This window comes from Branchiostoma floridae, chromosome 4 (assembly GCF_000003815.2).
Source record: "Branchiostoma floridae strain S238N-H82 chromosome 4, Bfl_VNyyK, whole genome shotgun sequence".
In the NCBI taxonomy this organism is placed as follows: domain Eukaryota; kingdom Metazoa; phylum Chordata; class Leptocardii; order Amphioxiformes; family Branchiostomatidae; genus Branchiostoma; species Branchiostoma floridae.
The window spans coordinates 33,434,389-33,454,333 of NC_049982.1; the positions used below are offsets into that span (position 1 = coordinate 33,434,389).

At 40.0% G+C, this 19,945-nt stretch overlaps 1 protein-coding gene across 2 annotated transcripts in view; it reads left to right on the forward strand.

The window, feature by feature from the left end:
- Nucleotides 1-19,945, forward strand: part of LOC118414209 (probable JmjC domain-containing histone demethylation protein 2C) — a 78,478-nt gene that overhangs the window by 10,806 nt on the left and 47,727 nt on the right. For both annotated transcript variants that reach the window (XM_035818089.1, XM_035818090.1), the window contains exon 2: nt 10,653-10,802. In XM_035818089.1, coding sequence (XP_035673982.1) covers nt 10,653-10,802 — 150 coding nt within the window. The remainder of the gene's footprint in view (nt 1-10,652; nt 10,803-19,945) is intronic.

Here is a 19,945-nt window from a genome sequence, read left to right on the forward strand (position 1 = left end):
GTTTTTGAGATAGGGCTGTAGCTGAGGTTTGGACCGTCTGGTATCCAGGCTATATGATAATAGACAAGGGCACAGTGACAAACTATCTGTACATAATCAGTCGCTATGTTTATGTTGGACTACAGATGGCAGGGGGTTTCATCCACATTGTCCTGTAAGGTTGGTCTTGTTGATGATACATATGTAGGGGTCAAAATACTTCTTCTAGCCAAGAATTAGGTTTTTGATGAATGTTTGCCACAAGCCAATGCAGTTATTTCTAGTTTTAAATGTTTGATGCCAGCTTAGTTGATATGAGTTTGAAGATTGTAAAGTACAAAAAATACCTGGAAGAAGAATCCACTAGATTTTGAACAATAGGTCTCCTTTGGTATCTTCAGGTCAACAGCTTCGAGCATGCCAAAAGCGTTTATTTTGCCAGATTTTGGATATTTTTCCTCCATTAGATCTTGCCATGGTATTGCAATATAAACTTAAACAATGGAATTAATTTCATAATGACTTGTTATTGTTGTCGGTATTCCACAAAACCAGAAGTTATTGTAAGCAGTTTTGAATAAAAAAACACCAGTTCAGTGGAAGAGTGACGTCGGACAGCTGGAAACCACAAAATATGGATAAAGAATAAAAGATAGAAAATCACAGATGAAAAGTGCAAAGAATAATCTTAAATCTGGAAGTCAGAATGAAGGCAAACTCTGACCAAGTGTTGCAACATTGATTGGACCCTTGTTGCATACACTGACACAGCGCTCAGTAGCTGCTCGTAGAGTCGCACCACAGGCACGGGGTTTGAAACCTGGACCTGAGTTTCAAACCTTACTGTGCCAAACAGACTTTCTACTTACTGTGCACAGGGATAGAGGTTGTTGCAAAGCTTGTTCTACCGCACACAGGGCTATTTCATACGGAACTTCACATACAGTATTACTTTTGTTTGACATCATTAAAAAAAATTCTGTGTTGAATTGATTTAAATTTTGTTGCAGGTGATGAGGACAACTTTAGAGTCCATTCCAAGTCACTGTGTGGATATTTGTTTGTATGTCTAGGACATTTGATACTTCTAATGTATATTTCTAATGCTGTTTTAATTCTATAATTATTAACCTTGTTCTGTTAAACTTTGGAAATCTTCATAATGTGCCGTTTGATACTTCTAATGGTTTCTAAATAATGATAACAGCATTCTACCAATATTTATCATTTTTTGTACCATTTTGTAAACAGGTCAGTGGGTTGGGATGATAGCGATTCACACATCCTTGCAAACTATGGCAGGGTGTCATGTAACAATGGCTCACTATAAACGACTCCCCAGCACCCAGCAGTGAAATCTAAAAATATACAGAGGCAACAATAGGGCTTACTTTAATGGGGGCAATAAACTAATTTTGCCATTTGGCAGTAGTTTGATAGTTCTTAGAAATAATGATATTTTTGTACAATTACTTTCAAAATGTTTCTAAAATATTAAAAGAAATTAAAGTAGATTAACATTTTCTTAGTCAATTTCAAAAGAAAAATTATTTATTGTGGCTTAGATATTCTTTTATGGAAAATGATTCAGACTTATTACAAATATCACCTAAAACCCTCATTGTGACTTGGAATGGACTCGTGTTTCCTACCGCATTACTGTAGATGCAGAATGACTCATCCAATGAATTGTTTGTCAATAGCAAAGTCAGATTATTTTTATTAATGATTTCCCATAGTTATCTTAAAAAATTGATGAAACCATTTGGCTGAAGATGAGGTGGCTGTCATGGGCATATTTGGGCCTGTTGTGGTTGTGTTGGTGAGGTGGTCATGTTGGGCAGTCTACTCTTATGTCCCAAGTAGACGTAAAATATTGAATGTTTGGGTTTTTCTGCCCATATTTCCGCGTTTTTTTGTGCTCACAATTTGTCGGCTTGATTACCAACGTTGTACATGGCAATATCAATCATTTGGGCTAGGTCAGTTGAATTGGAAGACGATCAAGACAATGTTACTTGGTGAGAAATCATGTGTAACTTATTGCTCGTGGTCAGTTGATCAGCATTTCCTCTGTAGTGGCCACCTGTCGATAGTGGCCACATTTCTCCAGTCCCTTGAGTGGCAGCTATAGACAGGGTTGACTATATACCTTTTATTACAAAATGGAGATAATATTATAATTTGAACAAGATATCTATAAGTATTAATTATTTCTACAACTAACTGATATGGTGCTCAGGTATTTTTAAGTAAATAACCTGCTTATCATGTTCTTTCCCTTGGACAGAAGTAGCATGGACATGGTCTACATGTCAATTTGGTAATTATCCGAGGGGGGGGGGGTATGTTTATTAGATTTTGAAGATTTGTGTGTGTGTGTGTGTGGGGGGGGTTATTCCGGGGGAGGGGGATGTTTATACAGAAGAGTATGACTCTACAGGGAAAACGTTTGGGTTTGAGAATAATCTGTGGGCCTGAGTTCGATCACAGCGTCGGACATGTTGTAAGGGGATTGCTATCATCTTTCGGAAGGGACGTAAAACGGGGGTCCTGGCCTAAAATAGAACTACTTTGTCCCTACCTGGCCTGTCGAACTCTCCATGATATGATAATAAGGGCCGATTTACAAAAAATAACTTGTCCTACGACCTTCCAAAGGCGTTGCGTGTCCCGTGTAAAAATGAAAAATACTCATTGTCAAAGAGCAATTGGATTAACCAAATGTATTTCATTTTCATTTCATATTCAAACAAGTGATATACAAATTGAGAAAGATCATTGAGGAAGCAAATTATTTTCTTGATGAACGGATTTTTTTCCAAACATAATGGAGCGGGCGGTGGTAAAAAAAGAGGCATTTGAGACTGCCTGCCTTATTCCCAAAGCAGCCATGTTTAAAACAAATTATCCATACGGATTAACAGCAAGGGACATTGAAATAGATTGGAGTGGCATTTGCGATCAAACACCTGTGTGTAGTGTATAATTTCTTCCTGTGTTATCATGCATTTTATTTTTACTTTCTATGGTCAGACCAGAGTCAGGCTATAGAGTTTTGGCCAAAGTTTAAGTAAAACAGCGTGCAAAATACCCACTTACGCACTTACGCAGCGCAACCACATTTTGCTTGGCGCAACTCAGGTTGCTACAAAGTATAAAAGAAAAAATGGCAATGGTTCCTGAACAATTTTAGTATGATCCATACTTCCTAAATTCAGAGTGGTATGGGTGGAATTTGTCTGGTGCAGGTATGCAGAAAAAAGTATTTCGAGCCCTGGATATGCAGCACTAGACTAGTTCAGACTAGTTTCCAAATCTAACATGGCATCTTTACAATCTATGGGCACTGGTTATTTATGGTTGTCTCATTTGTTTTCTCCCGTTAATGTGTGTGTAAACAAAGCGGTACAGAGCATAGTGCAAATTTGAAGAGCAGGATGGCCAGAGAAGGTGGGGTTATTTGCTCAGCTGTAAGTGGGAACAGCACACAAGCAAACATGTCACACACAGAAGCTGACCTATATTGTGCATGTTTGAAACTTCCCCACCCGTCAGAGTAACAAGTAGTAAACCCTTCAGAGTACAGTTTCTCAAGAACATTGTTGTATCACAATGGTCCCATGTTTAAAGACTTGTCCAAATACTGTTCATGTTACTTGGGACAGACACACTCCAGGAAGTGGTTTTTCTTTGCCATTTTTAAATCATTTTGTGAATCAGTCACCTACATGGAGATGAATCCGCATTAAAGATACTAAAATTGAATTTGGAGTATGTAGCAATTGTTGTAGTATCAAGTGGTCTAGTCTACCCCCCAGATAAAGAATACTAGCACTATGTGCAATGTATAAAAAATGTTCCTCAACATATTATTTCAAAGTTGTCGATGCCAAGAAATCTCGAAATATTATTTTGTATTGTGCTTCTTGGAACTCATTAAATTGACTTTGTTATCTGGTGATCATCCCATTGAAGCACATACTTCTGATTAAAAAACAGTAACCTCAGAACAATGGGCAGATCATCCTCAGAAATCTAGTAATACAGTAGTATATTTTGGCTGGAGGCCTGCGTGTGTTAGCCTGGGACCTCAACTCACCCCTTGCCCCTAATGGCCTCATTTGGAGGTATTTACTTGTAGATGTAGATGTAGTAGAGCTGATCTTGAAAATGATATTTGTAAAAGGTTTGCAGCATTCCCATCATGCTTCTCACGTCTGCATAAGGGGCAATACTATAAATACTGAAATGTTTGCTGTGGTTTTGTGTTTTTTTGTGGTGGCCGAGAACTCTAAACCGCTACAAACATTTTTCCATTTTCGTATGTGACTGCAGTATATGGCTTTATTGGGAACCACTACGAACACTCCTCCCAGCATGACACCCAGAGTGGACCTGAATGTTCTGTACTTTGTCCTCTCCCAGTTCCCAGGGCAGTAACTGCCCTTGTACCTCTCTGCAAACAGCCTTTTATGGGGATGACTTTCTGCATTCTCTGCCAGGTTTGCGGGTTTCTGAGTTAATCTAACCACATACAAAATGTGGCATGGATAGATTGTTGTTAAGGTCACTTAGCAGTCTGCATTGTACACGGCTAGAATAATGATGCAGTCAGGGGCTTGGATGTAGGCCAGACAGAGCAGGCCATGACAAATGGAAAGGTACACCCACATACTGACATAGTATATTTTGGGCTGCTTGCCAACAGGTAGGTTATGCCATTGAGTTACTGTATAAGTAGACCTTGACCAACATTGTGCCTTTTCAATGGTTCAATTGTTTTGATGACCCACAGTTATTGTGACAAACTAGTTTTGTGTCCAACATGGTATGCTATGAGACTTTTGTTATGTATGTAAGGACGAGAAGGGATGAACGGATCATCTTGATTTTTGGTTTGCTGATAGCTTAAGTAATGCTTGATACAATTTCACTGTATATGTGCTAGACAAATGAAATAAAATAAAATCAAAATATTAATCATGTAAATTGGGATCTTATTTGCATAATTGATGGCGAGATTTGAGGATAACTCCAGAAAGAAACAACAGAATTTTGGCCAATTATGAGGCTCGTCTACCATATGGAATGTGTATGATTTTACTCTTCCGGAGTATCAGGTTGCTCTGACTGTTATCATGTTAACGTTAGGCCAGTCCAATTTAATGTTCATGGATTCACTACTCCTATTTTTCTGAATTTGGGGGAAAATTGTATCTCGGCTCTAGACTACCAAAATGAAATCGTCTGAGCACGAGCTTTCGGCTGCAGTCTTGCACTCATAGAGGTGAGGGTTGAAGTCTAAGGCACGATCTACACACAGTTTTTCCCGATATCGGCGAGCCTACAACCTCTCGCCGACAGCTTTTTTTCATCGTCTAGATAGAACTACTACGCCATTACGATATCGGGAAAATTTCTCCCGAAAGGTCCGGACCATTCGTACGAATACTACGATACCTTACCGAAAGCTTAGCAGGGGTCCCCGACAGCTTCGCGCGTGTAGATGCTTCCCGACTTCGGGAAGGCTCATTAGCATATAACGCCATGTGGAAAATCGCGCTATATGTTTATGACTGCAAGCGCCATGGGTGTCCGGTCCCCTGCGTTCTAGATCCCTCCCGACATCTCCACAGATATCGGTAAAAACTGTGTGTAGATTGGGCCTAAGAAAGATGGCCAAAAATAACAAGAGAAGGGTAAGATATAAAAAGAGTGTGCACAAGTGAATGAGAGTGATTAGAATGAATGGAATGTTTAAAAGGAAATAGACTGTACACAGGTGTACTATGGAAGGACAAAAATGGAAAGAAGGTTTACACGGAAACAAAGAAGGTGAGGGATGAAAAGAGGAAAGGTCAAAAAGGGAAGATGGACAAAGCGGGAGTGAAGAAGGAAGAGGGAAAATGTGAAAAGTAGTTAAAGTAGTGCGACTCTGAGAGGCATATAAAGAAAGAGTATGCGATTCTTGCATTAAAAAAATTGTATCTCTACTCCAACTCTGTAGGGTTGCTGTGACACCTGTTAGCTTCCCAAGTCTCAGGGGACTGGTTCTTGGCAAGAGATCTTTGATATTTATATTTCGTGAGAAACTGGTTGGTATTGTCCGCCCCAAGACTTATGATAATGGGTCCCCTAGTAAGTCATTTGCATAACATTAACAAAGCTCTTAAAATTTCATGGATGTATGAGGTCGCCAAACTCTAGTTTATTAGAGTTTATGTGAGTTTATGTGAGTTTTATTCAAATAAGAAATTGTGATGAGTAACACATTTATGTCTACAGACATCATTCTACATAACAAACCTGGTTTGTTTGGCGAAGGTATGTGTTCATGGAACTCTATTTTGAGAATGAGGTAATGTTGTTCCACCACTGAAGGAGACTTGTGTTACCTGGGGGCACAGGAGCAGATAATGGGATAACGTGTTTGCTATAGGTTTGGGTATGGAAATCCTTTGACTCATCCATGATCAAAAGACTTATTAGTAATGGCATATTTAATGCAATTTCTTTGCAATATGGGGATGAATATAAGATTTGGGGTATGAATATATGAGTTCCAAATAGACAATGTCTGTTTAATCATCATGTACATTTTCACTTGTTACTCTGTGATGGAGGTTACCCTCCAACGACAGTGTATTGTTGTTGTCCAATGTGATGAGTGTTTGCATCTGTATAATCTCTGTTCCCTTTGCCGTATTTATATGTAGTTTGGCATGTTGTCTGCACGCAGTTGCGCGATGATGCACATTGTTTTTTTTTTTTCCACGATAGCTTCATTTTCTTTCCTGTTCGTCGTTATTTGTCTGTCTAGGACTGTCCATATCACCGGCATAATATATATTATATTGTTGCAACTGATGCAAAATATTTCAGTGAATATTACCTATGGTCATTTCTTGAATTTGAAAGCACTGTAGCCCCTGGGTAGGGGTCCAAGCAAGCAGCCTATGTCAAATTTTCAACATTAAAGCTTCTGTACATTTATATGTGGGAGAAGCCACACATTTAGTATTCTCTACAGATATTCCACCCGACCAATCAAAACTCAGAAAAAATGGAACCTGTAGCATGCAGTCCACGTTTCCAGCTTTTTGATTGGCTAACATTCTGACTGTCTGGTGGATACGTCAGGGGTAAACCTATCAACGCACAGGTCACAAAATGCACTCGGCAGCGCAGTATCACAAAAAGTAGGGGTATTGGACGTTGGGTAGAACCGGTTACGGGGCCGAAAAACGTTGAAAATGCAGCAAGTTCAGAGCATCTAATCGGCTAAATAACAACATAAAAATGCCCCACAAAAAATTATTCTAGTATTCTGTCCAAGTTTTACTGAAATACCTTCGATTATAAGCGAGAAAAATAGCCAGCGGAAGCTCACGGTTTTTTTCAAGCAACGCAATACACTTGTATACCTGTTAAAACCTGCGCTCGTAACATGTTGTAGCACTGGCTCAGTGGGATTATTCACGCGTGGTAAACCAACGCTCCGGGATCGAATCCGTGGACAGACAATGTTTTAAATTTTTTTTTCTTTTTGCTGCATTTTCGCGAAAATGTTGTCTTTCTTGTTGGTTCTTTTCCTGCGATTTTTGCTTTCTTTTCCCTTCGCCCACATCCTGCATTTTTTTTCAAAAATGTTGCCTTTCTAGTTTTTAATGTTTTCACTAGCCGACTGGTCTGTGTTCTTTTTCTTTCTGTCGTGGCCAGCCAATGAAAACTTTACACAACGCAGAAAAGAAACTGCCTGCTTATTATCTTTTGTCCAAACCTTCCTGCTTATTGTCTTTTTTTTTTCATTGGACAGAAGTAGCATGGACACAGTTGATGAAGGAAGCTGAAAAAAAGTTTCAGAACCTTTTTAAGTTTTAGGTATTGTATTGCTCTGTTTTTGTCTTAATTACTGAGCATTTGTGTCCACTAATGTAGTACTGCCTGTACATAATTTTGCATGTACAGTATATTTTTCAAACTACATGTAAAATACATGCTAACATGCAATTTTGCATATTATTTTGATTACATATATCATAGGTTCAGGTCTGGACTCAACAACCAGAACCTCTGGCCCTTAAACCAGACTTGTTGCAATTTTTTTTCTGTCAGGGGTCGAATAACACATACTTAACTTGCAATTTGCACATAATTTTTGAGATTTGCATGTAAAAATATTCTGAAGTTGCAATATTGCATGTTGAAAATACCTGGCCTATAGTAAAAATACTGAGGCCAAGGTGCCTTTGTTTGTCTGACGGGGATCGTCACCGGTTGTCAGTAGGTGTTATAAATAGTCAAAGTTGGCTTTGCTGCAAACTTACATGCTGATTATGTGGATATTTTTCCAAAATTTCAAGTTCTGTCTATACTTTCATGCGTCAATTTCTGTCAACCAAAAGTGACAGAATGGGCAAAATTCTGCCAAAGGACGGAATGATAGATGCTGGCTGGAACATTTCAGTATTTTGCATGTAAATTTTTCAGTTTGCACGTAAAATTTTTGGTAACTTGCAATTTTGCATGTAGCAAAAAAAATTTATTTCTATCCCTGTCTGTCTGTTTTTTTTAAAAAAAGTCTTGGGGCCCTTATGATTTAAGAACTCCTTGGGCTTTTTTGTGAAAACATTCTAAACTCGATAACTGAAGAAAGGAACAACAGATTTTTAGCATTTGGGCATGTAGGTAGCTTGGCAAACATGTAATGATATGCATATTATGCTAATGAGTACTTGATTTGCGTAAGTAATGAGGAAATGGTATTCTATTGTTTTCAATGATTTGATTTCAATAATTCTGTAATGTAATTCATGACAGGCACCAAATTTGAAAATAGGGAACTGATTTACATAATCAACATAATCAATACAAAACTGTCAAAACTGCTAGTGCTAAGTAAGAAACAGTTTAATCAGTCATATAATGTTTATATTACATTTTGATTTACTTATATCGTAAAATGATATTATGTATTGTTTGCTATGAGTTGTATTGACAGGTTTATGCATTAACCTCCCTAGGGCACATTGAAAAGCTCTGAGATATATAGAAATAATAGAATACAACACGGTGTATTCCGTATCACCCGAGGTACCAGCCCGACCGCGGGAAGGATCCGACCCGCGGGAGGGCTGGGACCGGGGGCGATGCGGAATACATTGTGTTGTATTTTATTTTTATGTCATACCAACCTGAGAAAACACATGTTTCGATAGGAAATGCACCAGAAGTTGAGAAAATGTTGTATCCTCGAACAAAAGATTGTAACAACAGCAATTCGGCCCGTTTGAAATAGTTTGATTTACTCGAAGGAAGCCCGTGTAATACAGAAAGTTATCACATGGTCCGGAACACTTGTATCGAACGTTTTCGCGGCCCAGGTATGACACAAAAGGCGTTATGTCACCCCTGGTAAACTAAAACAAACAAACAGACATTTCTGCATTTACATGTTTGCAAAACTCTGTTTGTCTTACCGAAATGTATGAAACCATTTTGATTTTTGTTTGCATCATGAACAGGGCGTTATTTTGGGCAAGATTCTAATTATGTTTTGATATGACAAACCCATGTTTTCCATAGAAACTATACTCCTCTGAACAGTAGTCTAATGGCAACACGTATGATAGTGAGTTGAAAGCTTACAATCTTTCCTATTTGCCACTTGATTACTATTCAGAATGGTTCATGGATCAATATTGGGAAGATTGTATGCACTGTAGCCTGACCAAGCAACAATACAATCATGTAGAGTGGGAAATGACTTTACTTATAGTCTAGGAAGGCAACACTCATGAAAGAGACAGACTACTCTGGATTGAACGTGGTCATAATGTTTCAATCAGTGAAAGTATTTTGGTGAGAAAGATTTTCAAGTACTATGTGGTTGTAAGCAGTGCTTTGTTTCATAATATTATGGAGTATCCATCCATTGAAATTTTGCTAGTTCAAGAAGTTGTATTTGATATACTGTAAATGCAGAAATGTTCGCGGTGGACCACTTCACCGCGAACTTAAAACCACCGCGAACATTTTTCTATTATAGTATTAGACTACAGTCTATGGTGTTACCGCGAAATTAAAACCACCGCGAAAAGTTATTTTTCCCGCTACCGCGAAATTAAACCCCCGCGAACTTAAATGCATTTACAGTCATCTTAGACAGCCATAATTCTCATTTTTGTATGAACAGATTCTAGCATGATCTTGTACTTGTAGGAAGGTGAACTCAGGTTCCAAGGATATAGGGTGATGTTTTTTTGCATGCTGTAAGTGATATTGAAAATAAGTACTGCCTTTAATAGATAGCCTTACTTACTTGTATTTACTTACCTACAATGAAACTTGTTCGTATGTCATTACCTAAAAGTTTGACCTCTGACCTCCCGTAGAATGTTTTTACTCTTAGGTTTCTGTAGTTATGTAATATTTTATTTCCTGTTTCTTTGAAATTATTATGTATATGCTGTTTTATGTGAAATTGTCTTGTACCATTGTTATGTTATGTTATTTGTAGACCTATGTAATCAGCTTGTGCTGCCTATAGGTCTGTGTAATGTACTGTTGCATTTTGAATGAATAAAAATAAAAAGTACTGCCACCATGAGAATTTTTTACAACAGTTGGTAGAGATTTTATTGCAACAATTGTCTGATTTGCTGCGGCAGGTTTACGTGGAGTTTGATGACCGGGACTGGGAGCAGCGAGAGTGGCTCAAGGTTTATGAGGGAGGCTTCCAGGTGTTCCTTGTGGAGAAAACATTGGTGTGGGGCCAGCGTAGGGGCATCTCCAAGTCTGCCATCCTCTGGCCTGCCCTGGTAGGTGAAAATCATCCTTTGATGATGTATTTATCTTGCTACTTGTCAGATTAAAATTCTCTAGTCAACTCCAATTAACAATACATTGTAAAGTTTAAATGGATTTAATTTTGCAGTTGGAAGAAAATGTAGTGTTCCTAGTTTGAACGAGGGAGTACAAATGTAGGTGATGCACAAGACAAAACCGATATTTACTTGATGGTTTTGTGTTTGAGTTAAAGAGGTCACTCCTCAAATCACATTAACATCTGAAACACTTCCCCTTTGCAGTATGTTAGCAGGTAAGTCAGAAAAGAAGTATTTGCAGTATTAGTATTACTATTATCTTATTGCTTTTATGGCTTTCAAAAGGAGGAAAATAATGTAGAAATATCAGCTTGATATATTTTGTACACATAATGGCCATCAAAATATAGTGTGCACATAGACATTAACTGTCCCACAGCAGGTTTTGCATAACAAAAATGTGTGACAATCCCATGAGAAAAGGCACACCATATGGAGTGAATTCGTCATGAAAATCACCTGACCTTTTCCTGGGCACATGACCCCACTTCCACAAACAAATTCACCACATGTCTGACCCTGCTATTTAAAACTGACACCCCATGACCTGTGTTTGTGGATCTACCTCTCACAACTGCAGACAGAGGTTTGCAGGGTTTTTGGCGACGCCATAGGGGCGAGCCTAACAGAGAACTGTGCGTCCGGTTGTCAAGAATTCCCAGAATTGTATAGTTATGTCAGGAATATTTCCTGCAAGAATTCCCAGAATTGTATAGTTATGTCAGGAATATTTCCTGCACGTGCGTAGTTGCATCATGCAGGACTGAACCATTACCTCCATGGGTAGGCTTTTTAGTCCCAGCCAGTGCCTGTCCTTCCATCCTTTTATGGAATTTTGCAGCTGGGGACGGGGAAAAAATTTGCCCATTCCGTCCTCTGTGATGGACACAGATATATTTATGTCAAAATAGAAAAAAAAACTGAAAGACTTTGTGTAATTTTTCACCAAAACAGATGCAGCTGAACAGCATAGTTTACCAGCTAAATTTACCAATTTATTTAAGGAAATAGCTTTTTAGAGGGTCTATAGATTTCTAAATTTTCAGGACCCAAGACCCCCTTGGAACATCTCACGATGTCTTGCGTTTTTGGCGCTCGATGGGATTCCCATTCAAAATCGAGTTGACGGAAAATGATTTCAGGCTGGCTACAACCCTGGTCCCAAGGCTCACACCGCCATTACGTGTGCATGGTGGTATCAGAACTGGCGGTGAGTTTTGACTGCTCGCAAGCCACTGAAATCACTTTGGGTTCGGGTGGAGCATGGGTATGGTGTACGCCAGTCTCATTTGCATCTCAGAGCCTCAGTTCGAAGCAATCAGCATGGTGGGATCAGATAGAAAAGCAAATAATCTACATTTTGGTGTGTGTACATGTTTTGTACCAAAATTTTAAGGCGCACTATACAGTTATTTTATGTTGTATACAGTTTATTATTTTTCCAGTACATACACTCACAGGTAGGGGTGGGTACCAGTACAGAAAATTCGGGTCCAGGTCCGGTTCAGGTCCTGAGGATCAGGTCCAGGTCAGGACCTGAACCTGGACCTGATTCAGTATGTGAGAACTTGTGAATGGACAATACTCAAAACATTGGTCCATTTCGCAACAAAGGAATCTGTTTTGTGGAGTATTTGACTCCCACTGGTGTTTTAAAATTCTACCCTACCCACAGGTCATTGACTTGTTTTCAGGTTGGCCTGGAATATTGTACAATACATATCATTGCACAACATAAAATAACCAAATAAGTGTTGTTACACGCTTGTTACCTGTTTGCAGTCCAAGCAAGCCTGTTTTGTTTTTGTTGTCATTGAAAGGAAACATAATTTGTGAATGTGAGCTTATTTCTGTTGATATGATCACTAATGTTCACTTTTACTTTGTATGATAAAAAATTCAATAACTTAGCAAGTTTTGTTTGTTGAATGTGATATCAAGGAACAGTACTCGCCACACACAGGAGAACTTTATTTTTCCTTGACAACTGTGCCCTGCAAACATTCATCGTGTTAAACGACCTTTATAAATACAGCCAGGTCATAGGATAAAAGGCGAATACTAAAACACACCAACAACAGCAAATGTACAATCTAATACATATAAACCATAACTCCGTCGCCATGGCAAATGCATTTCATTGCCACACTTTTTACTTTTACAGGTCTTATCCATTCTTTGTTCACCCCTCTAAAGAATGGTTTGATTGTTTGGTAAGCCAGGCAGGGATTAATTTGTAAACATGGATGCTCCAAAACACATTCTCTAGCCAGACGTTTCCAAAACGTTTTGTAATTAGCTGGATCTGGCGAATGACTCATCATGAATGCCAAAGCTCTGTAAATCCTGCTTACATGGGATAGTGAAAGTTTATACTAAATTATAGCTTTCATTTTGATATTTTGCCTCCTAAATTGAATCTGTTTTGTGTTATGGCCAGCAACTTGAGTTCTCGCTGGTTGACTGAAGAAACACCCTACCTACACACCAAGTATGAAACCAATCCACCAAGCTGTTTGAGTCATCTCGTCGACACATGCAAACATATAGACGCACAAACACTAGTGAAAACGTAACCTCCATGTTATTTCATGGAGGTAAAAAGTAACCTCTATAGAACAACAATTCTCAACTGTGTACAGTGTGCATATTCTTCTTCCATTCGATCAATACTTCAACATACATAAAAGATTCCCTACCCTGGAAAACCACAACCAGCACCAACCTTTCATGGCCCCCTCTCAAGGCCATAGCCATCATCCCAGTCAATGACTTGTTCAATCAGGAGAAGCCTGGCACAGTGAATGGGACAACCATAACTCGTAGAAGGTGATTTATTCTTAGCTGTGGAACATACCATAAAAACCTGTGTGGAATACCAAATATTTCTTGTAGGCTATAGTTCCAAGGACTGCCCATGTCCTTTGGATACATTGAAACACTTTTTAGAATTGTCATTTAACTATGTTCATGTTGTAAGAATAGGAGGGCTTGGGTTCTATAGCTTCTATATTATCTTATCAGAAATTCTGAGCCAAACCAGTTCAATTGCTATTTGTGAGCCATGTTTATTCAATCCATGCTATACTCGAGTATCAGGTAATACAATGGCAAGGTGCCTCTAGTTGTATACAGTTAGAGCAGATTTACAGTGACGGGTTTAGGATACAATGAGATCTAAGACTGTATGGTCTTTGTTTATAGCAATTACAAACTCCACTCCCCACAAAAGACGCTTTTTGGCGATGCCTCAAGGGCTAGCCTAATATTATAGTGTGCAACCATTTGCCAGGAATTCCCAGAATTGGACATGTATGTCTGGTATTTTTCCCCCATGCGTGCATAGTAGGATCTTGTGTTAGAAGTAGGCGTTAGGGCCTTGAGTCAGGAGAATTGGTTAGCTGGGTGCCCCGGGATTATTTTGGTGGTTCAGCCACACAACGCTGACCTAGATATGTGGTGTCCCTTTTTTTTTCCCTGGTGGGAGTGTGTCCGGGGTTTTTGTGGACACCTTATCTGGGTTTTTCTACATGAAAAATGTTTTAAAACTTAAACGAGTAGCTGAAACTTGTAAGATCGTGTTAAAAAACATGCCTCCGGTCCTCGCTAAGTTGGATAGGCAGAGGAGTGTGGGGATCACGTTCCTTCAGCCATTTTGCTGATGTTATGAAACTCCTTCAGTTGCACGGTGTACTGTATATCCAATTCACCAGCGTGTTTCGTGCATTTATCTAATGTGTGCTATATAATGCAAAGTTACCCAGTTGGACCATGTATTGTATATGTCACAGCCAGGCTTTTAGCCAGGCATGCGGTCAACGCGTCATCTGGACGCCCTTTTCTTAGAATAACAAGAAATTTGATGCCCCTGGACGCCCTATTCTGGGGAGAAAATCCTCTGACAAGCATGAAATTCTGATTGACCATGGATGCAACCAGGTCATCTGTGGTCACAGTCTTCTACTGTGATATCTGTAACAGTACATTGTGTATTTTTGCCTCTTGGGATACCCTAGAATGCACTTTTTAAGTAAAATGGAAAAACTCAAATAAAGTACGCACCCCTTCTCCACCAATTTTGAACAGACCTTTAACTGGATAAATTCAAATTTATGATGTTTTCCCCAGGTTATTTTGCATGAAATAACCTGCATTTACACTGTCATTGTCTCTATAAACTTGTGAATTGCCTACTGCAAATTATAAAAATCACTGAGAACTGGTAGAAGAAATCAGGGAAAACCAGTTGTACAAGTCAAAGTCACTAACTCAAAAGGATTGTATGCAAATACCAATCTTATGTAAATCATGTTTAGACAATTTCTTTGTTTCATGTTTAGACAACTACAAGACAACAACAATGTGCATGTTTTGAAACATTACTAGAAGTGTAGCTCCCTCCACCTTGCTTTATTGTGAACTTAACCATTCTTGCAATGGTTGAGTGATGTTAATTCGTCAAATCCAGCTGGTGAGATGAATTTGACAGCCCAATCTGTGGTCCCAGACATTCGTCTCCCTTAGCAAAGCTTGCTATTAGATTCATAGATTCTTATACTTGTGCTAACTTTACACCAAGCTGGTTGCCAGACGAATCTCATTTTATAGTGTGAATGTCTCTTTCAAAATGTTGTTTTAACGCTTCCAGCCTAATTCTCACCTACCCGGCAGTAATCAGTCGTCTCTCCAAACAACTCCTTCGTCTACCATACTAGCTTGGTGTCAGTAATTAGCTTTGAATTGTTAATAACCCAAGCTGGGGATATATTCAGACTCCAGTCAAGCTATCTCAATTCTGACTCAGACTTCAAGCAGGAGCTGTCAAGTTTTTTCAGAGCCAAGAAGATCTCAGTCTTAGAGGGTAGAGATGCCCCCATCACGGAGGCGAAGAAGCGAAAGACAAAGAGCTCTGGATCGGCTAGCCGCTCACAATAAGTCTCCAGAGAGGAGCAACAACGGCAAGGACGGGAATAAGAATAGTAAGAAGAACCCCAAGGACAAACCCAAGGAGAAACCCAGGGACAAAGAGAAGACTCTCAACCAACAACAGGATGACGCCACTCAGCAAGAACTTCGCAGCCTCAGGGAAGAAGTTGCTCGCTATAAGGCAGAGGAAGAGAAACGGCGCAACACAGGGACTCAAGAGGGCATCCAGCAGCAACATCCGAACGGGGGCCAGCAGCAGATGCAACAAGGGAACCAGCAGCTTCTACAGCAGGGACCCCAGGCAAGCCAGGGACAAGTACAGCCGGACATTCAGCTACTACATGTGCCTTTAGAATCATCCCACTACACCCTAAGGAACATGAACTGTTTGGCATTTGTTGGGATAATAAATTCTATTACGATAAATGCCTAGCCTTTGGTCTCCGAAGCGCCCCCTGTATTTTCAGCTCTTTTTCGGATATGTTGGAATGGATTCTCAAGTTTAATCACCAAATTGAAGAAATTATCCATATCTTGGATGATTTTCTTTTGGCCACAACACCAAACGAGCAACTATGTAAGGATAAACTTCAAACCATGTTGAAGGTTTTCAACAACCTAGGGGTCCCAATAGCAGAGGAGAAAACAGAAGGACCTTCTCAAGTGCTAGTTTTCATGGGAATTGAGCTAGATTCTTTGAAGCAAGAAGCTAGGCTTCCATTAGACAAACTACAGCGTCTAAAAATGAGCTTTGTGGATTGGAGGGCTAGAAACAGATGCACTCTAAAAGAACTACAGTCCCTCATTGGTATGCTAAATTGGGTTTGCATAATCATTCCAGCAGGTAGGGCCTTCTTGCAACGTATGATAGCCTTGACTAGAGGAGTCAAACGTGCCAGACATCGCATAAGACTTACTACTGGGTTCAGGAAAGATCTAGCTGTTTGGGAGACTTTTGTACAAAACTGGAACGGCAAGTCTTTTTTCCTACAAGAAGAATGCGACAATCGCGAGCTGGTAGAGATCTTTACCGATGCATCAGGCACAGAGGGATTCGGAGCTTTCTACAAGGGCCTTTGGTTCAATGGGAGATGGCCTTCCCAGTATCGGCTTTCCAAAAAAGCAGGCATAAGCATAGAATGGCAGGAGCTGTACCCTATTACAGTAGCTTGCACATTGTGGGGTGATCATTTCCGTAACAAAAGGGTCACTGTTTGGTGCGATAATCAGTCAGTAGTAGCTATAATCAATTCTATGAAGTCAAAAATACCTAAGATCATGGATCTAGTGAGACCAATCGTAGCCATATCTTTGGAACAAAACTTTGTCTTGAAAGCAGTCCACCTGACTAGCGAAGAAAACAGCTTAGCCGATGCATTATCCCGTTTTCAGATGGACAAATTCAGACAACTGGCTCCGCAAGCTGCTCTAGTCTCTTGTTCCATCCCCGAATCACTGATGCTGAACTAAGAAGGCAAGCACAACATTACTTCCAAGCCGCACTTAAACCCAACACTAGGAGTACTTACTCTTCGGGAGAGACCAGGTTCATTCAGTTCTGTATAAGACACAAACTTTGGGATGTACAGCATAATATACTACCAGCTTCAGAGCACACTTTAGTCTACTTTGTGTTGTCCCTAGCCCAGACGGTTTCTTATGGCACAATTAAGGTGTATCTACATGCTGTACGCAACTTACATCTGGAACAAGGTTTTGAAGACCCGACTAAAGGGTCATTTCTACTTGATCGCATTGTTCAGGGAATTAGAAATTGTAAAGGAGAACAACCAAGGAGACTACGCCTACCCATAACACTCCCAATTCTCCAAGGCTTGTGTAACAAATTGGAGCTCATCTTTCAAAATAAGCCTTTTGATAACTTGGTGTACAAAACTTCCTTCCTGGTAGCTTTCTTTGGTTTTCTGAGGGTTGGTGAATTCACTTGCGATTCTTGGACACGTTTCGATCCAGCTTTTCATCTGCAATGGGATGATGTGACTTTCGTTCCCAATGTGTTCCAGCCCTCCTACATCCAAATTGTTATCAAAGGGTCCAAGACTGACCCAGGTAGAAAAGGTGTACCCATTATCTTGGGACAAACCTTCTCAGCGTTATGCCCAGTAAAAGCTTTGAGAGAACTCTATCTCTCGAGAAGGTACCAGGAAGGGCCTTTATTCAGGCTCTGGTCAGGAACTTTCCTCACAAGGTCAAATTTGACCCTTGTTCTAAGACAAGCCTTGACTATGTTAGGTATCAATTCGAGTCATTATGCCTCCCACTCCTTTCGGAAGGGTGCAGCTACAACAGCTGCAGAAAGAGGTATCCCTCCTTGGTTGATTCAGATCCTAGGCAGATGGTCGTCAGAGTGTTACAAGCTATACATCTCTTTGGCTACAGATCAGTTAAAAGAGGTCTCTTTTAACTTGACTAGACATAGTAGTCAGGTCTATATGGGGGGAAGGTAACGTATTCCTGAGGAACACGTTACCTTTGTGGGCAAACTTTGTGCGTAGGTTGCGCTCAAAGCCCCCCATCTCACCTGATAACAGGCAAAAATTTGTGATGCAAATTGGTAACACTGGAAATCTTACGTATCTCACTCCCCCTTCTTATGCCACAAGAACTGTGTTGTTGTCCTTTATTCAATTGTATGTTATTTTAGTTAACATGTGTGTATGCAAGCTGGATGAATGACAATTAATGTGAACTTAACCATTCTTGCAATGGTTGAGTGATGTTAATTCGTCAAATCCAGCTGGTGAGATGAATTTGACAGCCCAATCTGTGGTCCCAGACATTCGTCTCCCTTAGCAAAGCTTGCTATTAGATTCATAGATTCTTATACTTGTGCTAACTTTACACCAAGCTGGTTGCCAGACGAATCTCATTTTATAGTGTGAATGTCTCTTTCAAAATGTTGTTTTAACGCTTCCAGCCTAATTCTCACCTACCCGGCAGTAATCAGTCGTCTCTCCAAACAACTCCTTCGTCTACCATACTAGCTTGGTGTCAGTAATTAGCTTTGAATTGTTAATAACCCAAGCTGGGGATATATTCAGACTCCAGTCAAGCTATCTCAATTCTGACTCAGACTTCAAGCAGGAGCTGTCAAGTTTTTCCCACCCTACCCACCCTTTATTTGACTTGTTCAAAGTTGTAACTAGTTTGTTTTAAGTTTTGAGTCAAGGTGTGTTAAACACCTGCTGGACAAGAGCATGGATTTAACCGACCAGCCCGCTATTGGCTATAAAAACTTTTGGCACCCAGGGTAAAACGGTCGCCGGCTCGCAGCAAGACTCAAGTAGTAGGTATATGGACCTTGCAATAGACTTGCTGTGCTATCTGATCGATAATATTGAGCCTTTTGGAGGAAATGTGTATGTTGCCTTTTCCTCTCGGTTTCCTTATGGTTGATCCAAATTTTAAACAGATTGTTAGGTATCCTCTGAAACACTATAGTTTACCTTGGTTGTTACGATACTCTGTTAACCTAGAAGTAAAGCAAGGTCCTTTAGGAGAAGTTGAGTTTCTGAATAAACAAACCGGGAACGGATACAAGGATCTTTCAGTGTTACCACAGATTATGTCAAAAAGAACCTTTCCATTTAAGTTCAACAAGGGAGTACTATGGTTTACTCTGTACTTGTTGGGAGACATTGAGCTCCAGGAAACAGTCCCAGAATGGGGGCCGCACAACATAGAAAAAGGGACGTTCTCGTGGTAGAGACGTCCCACGGTGCCTACCTTGGTTCGCCAAGAGGGTTGCCCGCGGAGTTTCTGGGACTGTGTAACCATGGTCCATTACTGAGTTGTGATGGGTGGTTACAACGTGTGTGGAACTATGTACTGTCACATCTTGATCGAATGGGTGGTTATCTCACCGGTAACCATGGACCGTTACTTTCAGTGTGTGTGTGATGAGTAGTTCCACGGTGTGTCACCTCGCCTTTGGTCAGTAGGGAGGTGCGAAGATCTTTGCTAGATCTTGGTAGACATGGAAGGTTAGATTTGTGTTGGTTTGTGTGGGGCAAACTTTGTGCGTAGGGTGCGCTCAAAGCCCCCCATCTCACCTGATAACAGGCAAAAATTTGTGATGCAAATTGGTAACACTGGAAAATCTACGTATCTCACTCCCCCTTCTTATGCCA